The sequence below is a fragment of the Marmota marmota genome, unplaced genomic scaffold, assembly GCF_001458135.2.
Source record: "Marmota marmota marmota unplaced genomic scaffold, marMar, whole genome shotgun sequence".
Taxonomy (NCBI): domain Eukaryota; kingdom Metazoa; phylum Chordata; class Mammalia; order Rodentia; family Sciuridae; genus Marmota; species Marmota marmota.
The window spans coordinates 338879-346445 of record NW_026000082.1 but is presented as its reverse complement, the minus strand read 5'-3'; the positions used below and the strand labels follow the sequence as shown (position 1 = coordinate 346445).

Below are 7567 nucleotides of genomic sequence, written 5' to 3'. Positions count from 1 at the left end.
TTATACAAAAGTACATACAAGAGGAAGTGAGGGGAAAGGGAAAAAAAATACAAGGGGGAGAAATGAATTACAGTAGAGGGGGTAGAGGGGAGGGGAGGGGAGGGGAGGGGGGATAGTAGAGGATAGGAAAGGCAGCAGAATACAACAGACACTAGTATGGCAATATGTAAATCAATGGATGTGTAACTGATGTGATTCTGCAATCTGTATACGGGGTAAAAATGGGAGTTCATAACCCACTTGAATCAAAGTGTGAAATATGATATATCAAGAACTATGTAATGTTTTGAACAACCAACAATAAAAATTAAAAAAAATATTCACTGAAAAAATAAATAAGGGTAAGCTAACATAAGACATTCTTAAATAAATCCTACTATTGAATTTTTTTAACATAGGAATATAACCTGGAATGTACTCTAAGGAAAGGGTTTTGGAATCAAAGTCCGGATTTAAATTTCTCGGGTGAAGCTGAACAAATCTCTTAGCCTTTTTAATCCCTCTGTATTTCAGTAAACTAGAGTAAGGACCAAATACCACAAAAAGCATGTTTTAGGGCTAACCCAGTGAAAGAACATAGTTGGCCCTCCTTCCCTCTAAGCAAATGATTTATGCCCTAAGGACAACTATTGCCACAAGAGGGCGCCATTAAAACATCTGGAAAGGAATGGCTGCCTTCTCTGATTCAACCAATTGCCGGTTTATGCTTAAGCTTTACATCTATGGGGTATGAACACTAAATGAATGGCATCTGATAAGCATGTACCATTAAGCCTACTAAAGGTGCACTAGAAGAATTAAGAATCTGGCATGATTTGTGAAGAACAAAGATGTATGAAGTCAGTGAAGTCAGACTGATGAGGTTTGAGTTTCACAACCACAAAGACAACTGTACCTCCCTGAACTTTATCTATAAAATGTGGTTGTGACTTGATGGTTGGATGGACAAATGGATAAACTTCCCACTCACGCCTTCCCAAACTATGGGTACTTGGCAACTGCCCACCTCTGGTGGGTACATAACATTACCAGCTCTGTTCTGCTCTTCTCAGCAGTGCTTTGTCTAGTGTTCCCCCATAAATTACTTACAAGAAACCAGCAAAGGCTAAATTGAAAAAAAAAAAAGTATCTTTAACAAATTAGAAAAAAAAAAGCCAAACTAGAGATTTTTAAAAGTTGATTGAAATGCATGCCTTTAGAACAATCTCTTCAACAAAAGTGAGTATATCCACATGCAAAAGCGTAAAGTAGGGCCCCTACTTGACACCACATACAAAACTTAAAATGTGCTGAAAGCTATAGCCAAGTAGGAATGACGCATGGCATTTTGGGTTGAAAGGTGACCCTGCTCAGGGATTAGGGCAGCTCCAGGTTTAGGGTGGATCCTGCTGGGAATAGGGGTATCCTGCTGCCTCAGGCGCCTGCTCCTTTGGAGTTCCCCTTGAGTTCTGAGAGAATTGGTGTGCGAAGCCAGATGTAGGCAGTGTATTCCCAGGTAGTGTGGGTAGAGTGTTGGTGAGAGTTCGGGAATAAAGAGTTGCTGTTTGAATCTACAAGGCTTTGTGGTGGCTCGGTTATTTTGTGCCCAGCCAGACTGCGGCAAAAATGTGTCCAAGACCTAAACATAAGACCTAAAGTTACAAAAATTTTAGAACAAAACATGAAAAGCTTCATGATACAGGGTTTAGCAATGATTTCTTAGTTATGCTACCAAAAGCACAGAAAAGTAAAAGTAGATAAAATGGACTACATCAAAATCTGTGCATCAAAGGATATAATCAACAGTGAAAAGGCAACTTATGGAATGGGAGGCGTTTGCAAATAATATATCTGATTAGGGGTTTAAATGTAGAATATTTATAGATCTACTACTCAACAAAGAATCAGTCTGATCAAAAAATAGGAAAAGGCTTTGAATAGACATCTCTTCAAAGAAGATATATAAATATCCAACAAACATATCAAAAGATGATCAACATCACTAATCCTCTGGGAAATACAATCAAAATCATAATGAGATTATCATCTCACACCCATAAGGATCAGTACTGTCTAAAAAGCAGGAAGTAACAAGTGTTAAAATGTGGAGAAGTCAGAACCCTATTCAATTGGTGAGAATGTAAAATAGTTGTTTCTCAAAGAAGTAAAAATAAAATTACTACATGATCCAGCAATTCCAGTTCTAGGAACATATCCAAAAGAACTGAAAGCAGGATCTTGAAAAGATTTTTGAAGACCCATGTTCATAGAAATATTATTCACAATAGCCAAGAGGTAACACAACCCAAGTATCCATCAACAGGTAAACAAAATGTGGAATATACATACAATGGAATATTATTCAGCTTTAAAAGAGAAGGAAAATTTGACGTGTGCTATGTGGATAACTCTTAAGTACACTATACTAAGGGAAACAAACTAGTCACAAAAATACTATTATATGAGTTCACTTACATATGGTACAGAGTGGTCAAATTCAGAGAAATAGTGTTAGTTATCAAGTCTGGGGGAAGGAGAAAATGGGAAGTTTTTGTTTAATGGATATAGTTTCAGTTTAGCAAGTGAAAAAATTCTGGAGACTAGTTGCACAACAATGTGCATATACTTAACACTGATGAACTACACACTTGAAGTGGTTAAGATAGTTTTTTTTATTGCCTTTATGTGCTCCTCCCTCTGACAGGCCTTAATGTACATCTGCTCTGTTGAGTCCACCTGTGCCAAAATGATTCTCCTTGCAGAGCATATTTTTTTGAGAATTATTAATTAATAAAGCTGCTCAGAGGCTAAGAAACCTGATTATGTAAATGAAATATCCTGAAAGCAGGTTATCATTTCTTCAAATTCACCACAGTTATGTCAAAGACACTGGATATTTAATAATATGTACAATTTTTTAAAGCATTAGTAGGGGGAAAATTATTTTTCCTATTTCTAGTCTCAATCAACTAACTGGATGCTATCCTCTTAAATATGAGTAGACTTCTGGCTCTTGATTATCCTCTGTACACATATTAAGAAAGAAATCTTAATACATGTTTTCAGGAAAAAGTATTTATTTGACACCATTACAAAAATATTTAGGTACATAATTTTCATGTTTATGTCACCTGATTTACATAACTCAATCCTCAGTACCTTTTACAAACACTAAATAAATCGGTCAATAGAATCTATATTGAAAAAATATTATGAAAGGCTAACATTTGTAGACAAAAATCAGTTGATCATCAGCATGAGAAAGAAAATATTTGTGAACAAAATAATTTCTAAAAACAGTTTTCTGAAACAATAAATCTAGCCAGTAGATTTCTTTTTAAAAAGTATTTTTAATTATAAACAAAGCTAAAAAACAAAACACACAAACAATAACATCAAAACAAACACCAAAGCATCCTGACACTAAGAACTGGAAGACGGGTTTAGAAAACAGAGGTAAGAGCGCCAGGGACGCACATATGCCAACAGCTCATGCCTGGGAGCAGAGGCAGCACAAAGTCAAGGGCATTCATTCTGAGAAGGGAAGGAAGACGGTCTGGCCCGTAGAGTTAAGTGACAAACTGAGGAAGTTTTAACTGAATTACCATTATGAAATGTAATGATCTTCCTCTGATATAGAAAATAGCTTTCCTTTTTTGAAATTTACCATCATAATATGAAAGTAACTTTTGTTTTTTTTAAAAAACAGAATCACCTGCATCACACAATGGTTACAATTATATCAAGCAGCTATTTAAAAAAGAAAAGACAGTGAACAGAAACAGGTAACTAAACATTCCAAGGTCAGGAAATACATTGTCCAGACCTCTTTCATTTAAGGAGCACAAATTAAGAACCTTGTTTTGCCTACAATCCCACCATGAAATAGGGACAGTAGCCACATTTTCTTTGTGCCTAATAGGTACTAGACATTGCATTAAGTTATTTCATATTTATTATCTCATTTATTATAAATATTTTTCCTCAGGGAGGGAAAAATCAATTACAGCCTTGTTCGTTAGGAGGAAACAGTACTACATAATTATGGGGAAGCAAGAACATTAGCAGCTGAGGAGGAAGAACCCAGGCTATGCACAGAATTCTCAAAGTTGTGTCTCTTATCTCAAACTTAGAAGACTGATTTGAGTTACAAAAGACCTCTCAGATTAAAAAGCTGCTTTCCTCTATGGGAAGGGCACCATAGTACAGTGAGTGACCTGGTAACTGTGCATGCAGCTCTAGTTTACAAATCATTGACTCCTTTTATCTGTTTCCCTTCTCAATTTGGGTCCAGGCCACCACCTTCAGCTAAAGAATTGTATACTCCTTGACATCGAGACCCATGTCCTATTCATCCATTCCCCCACGCTTAGCAAAATGCTTGATATACAATAGCTGTTCATCAAATATTCACCCACTGAACAAGCCCATGATAAAAAAAAAAAAAGCAAAGGCAGGCCCAAAGCCCTAGGTACTCTTCCAAGCCAATCAAATGTGAAATTCCATTATTTGGGTGAAGAACCTACCTCAGCTTTATTGACTGAAAACTCCCATGGATTTCTGATATGATAGGATTACAGAAAATTTGCCAATGCATTTTTTTTAATCTAAATGCAAGTTGGATGTTACAAACGACTAACTCATAGTTGACAGCCACATGCAGCAATTAAAATTAAGTGACATGGTAGCAATGTGCAGTCTAGACAACCAGGATTATTCTAATCTATGGCACATTTACTACAAGCAGACTGGCCAGAGGATTTCACCTTCATTAATTCAAGGAGAGGAGCCATTAGCTCCTTTCAGAATTCTCAAAATAGTTCATCTGTCTTAGTGGGCAAACTAAGGATTTAACTCTATACTGCCTCTTTTCCTTTCAGATGGGAGTTAATAGATCAAAGCATTTTTGCCCATCAACCTTGGAGAAAAATCCAGACATTCTGAGAGACACCAGATTATCGAGCAAATGTCTACACTGTATTATACCAGAAAACCACAAGCTCCAAAAAGTGGCCAGCCACTCTATTCAATCTCAAATTTATCAGGTCACTCTCTCTTTTCTTAAAATGGTGGCAATAGCTGAAGGAGGCCTCTCAGAATCAGAACACAGAGCAGAAGCTGTAAGGTGCTGTACCTGCTCCTGTCAGTCAGAACGTTCAACACAGACAGGGGCTCTGAGGTATAGTGCATTCCGTGAGCTCTACCTATTCATGATTTTCTTAAATTAACCTGGAAGAGAGACAGACTTCTAAGGGAACCTGATCCTCAAGAAGCAGTTCAATCCCTGGAGGAGTTCTAGTCTTGACATATCCAAAGGGCTTTCTAATAGTAAAGTTACCTCCTTCATGTGGCTGACAGAAGGAACAGAATTATTCAAATTATCTCTAGCTAAGCTATTGTATCCAAGCAAAACTAGGCAGTTACAGGCAACATTCATAGCCTAAACTACATATCAACTGAGATCAGCCTGGAGGTTGAATACGTGACAGAGGGTACCCTGTCACTCTCCCTAATTTGCAAAGTCCATTTCTTTCTGACACCAAATTAAGTCAAGCACTTGCCTCTTTGAAAGAATTCAAGCTAACTCAGTTGGCATCCCTGTTTCCTTAGGGAAAGGCAGTTAATCAAATGGAGCATGGTTCAATAGAAAAAATGTGGAGTTTGATTTATAAACAAGTCACCTATTTTCTCTGATTCCTGTTTGTCTAATTAGTAAAATAGAGATAAATAAGACACAATATTCTTGTACTAGAATTTTTTTAGTTCAGATGATCCTGGAAAAAAGTGAGCCTATGGTCTGGGTTCAATGAAATTTTACAAATAGAAAAAAATCAAAATTTTTCTAATTTCCTGTTGAGACACCAAAATACTAATAGTTTTAGGTCAACAGAGCCCAGTAGTTTCCCAATTCAATCGGAAACTAGTGTGTACAGTAGGGCAAAGGTACCAGCTTCTGGTACAGACTGCACAACCAGCCTGACAAACACACTCATCTCCAGTCAATGGATGTCTCTGAGCCAAGCCATGGAACTGTGTTTAACACTTCCCCAAGAGGCAATTCAGGCAATGTCCCTTCACAGGTCCTGCCCCAGGATGCAGCACTGGACTTGAGAGAAGCTGGCAAGCTCATTAAGTGAAGCAGCAGACAGAGCATCTAGGTGGGTATGTCCCAAGGAGAGGTACGTTCATGCCATTTAAAAAGGAAGGAACGCTGACACTGCCAAAGAAAGGTCCAGCCCTGACAATACAAAAATCCCAACCAGCTCTTCCTCTCAAATCAATCATTCACAAATGTGGGACCTCATCATACTGATCTGAGAAGTAAAAAGAGAAACCAAACCCAGAGGCAGCAGGCATAGGGAAAGAGGTGGTGATCACCTTGCCCGTCTGCCATCCTTGTAGACAAGGGGTCAGTCCTGAGCTGAGCTGGTTTACAAAATGCAGCTTTTCACCTCAATGTCACATTGCAGCATTTGGACGCACACTGTGTGGGATAGGTAGGGCAGGTGTTTTAACCCCATTTACACATCTGCAGTTTCTGAGAGCTGAAACAACTTACTCATAGTCCCAAAATCTTCCGAATGATCTAAAAACTAAATTCTCCATCTTACCCTTTAGTCACTATGGCAGGAAGGAGATCTTCCAATTACTTCCCCAAACGGTCTCGAGCACTTAACACAATGCCTGACACATACACTCAGTACATTGTAGTTGGATGAATGAATGAGTCAAACAGATGAGTAAAGAGTACAATGCCTACTTCCTCCATCCCTTCATTATCTCCACTCTACATAACAGAGAGGGAACAATATTTTAAAGGAATCACTCTGCTCATCCCATCAGTTCTCAGGAAAGTGAACATGGAAAGCAATACATTCCAAAACACCATGTATTTTTTTTAGTACCAAAGTTGCTATCTTTGGCAAATGTGATATTTATGAAGACAATGCAATCAATAAGAAAATTCAAAGAAATTTCAGATCGGCTGCATTTCTGGCAAAAGAAAGATCAAACTACTCCAGACACAGCAATGATTTGAATGATAAGGCTCCAGTAGGAGCACATTATATATGCAGCTCTCAGGGACCCCTGGATATCAAACTATGGAATAAAATATTTTCAAAACACTGATGTTTCACTGTCAGAACAGAAGAAAAATAAATTAAAAAGCCCAGTACATTTTCCAGTTTGATATAAATTAATTCAAACAATATATTTAAAATAGAGTCAATTATAAGTTTCTCTCATAAAATTTCAAAAGGCAGCAATCAATCCTTGGATTGTACAAGTGCAAAAGGAATGGCATTTTCTTATAATCATCTTGGCATCTGCCAGAGTTCTGAGTTGATCAGAAACTTGGGCACATGCAGTTGGAGCAGTCCTCTGGTCACACTGCTCCTTTCCCCTTCATGTCCAGCTTGTTACTGGCTTCTGACTGTTTGCTCAGCTGCTCCTCAGTGAAAGTGATGTACGAGTACACCAGGCTCCCAGCAATACTGCAAAACAGAAAACCACCATGAGGCAAGGAGGAAGGGGAAAAAAGATGAAGGAAAGAATATTTATAACAGCAAAAAAAAAAAAAAAAAAG

General features: G+C 37.8%; 1 protein-coding gene across 2 annotated transcripts in view; it reads right to left on the bottom strand.

The window, feature by feature from the left end:
• Positions 1-3038: 3038 nt before the first annotated feature.
• Slc35d1 (solute carrier family 35 member D1) overlaps positions 3039-7567 on the bottom strand; it is a 45467-nt gene continuing 40938 nt past the window's right edge. For both annotated transcript variants that reach the window (XM_015484887.2, XM_048815176.1), the window contains exon 11: positions 3039-7475. In XM_015484887.2, the coding sequence (XP_015340373.1) occupies positions 7367-7475 (109 nt within the window). In that variant the 3' untranslated portion in view covers positions 3039-7366. The remainder of the gene's footprint in view (positions 7476-7567) is intronic.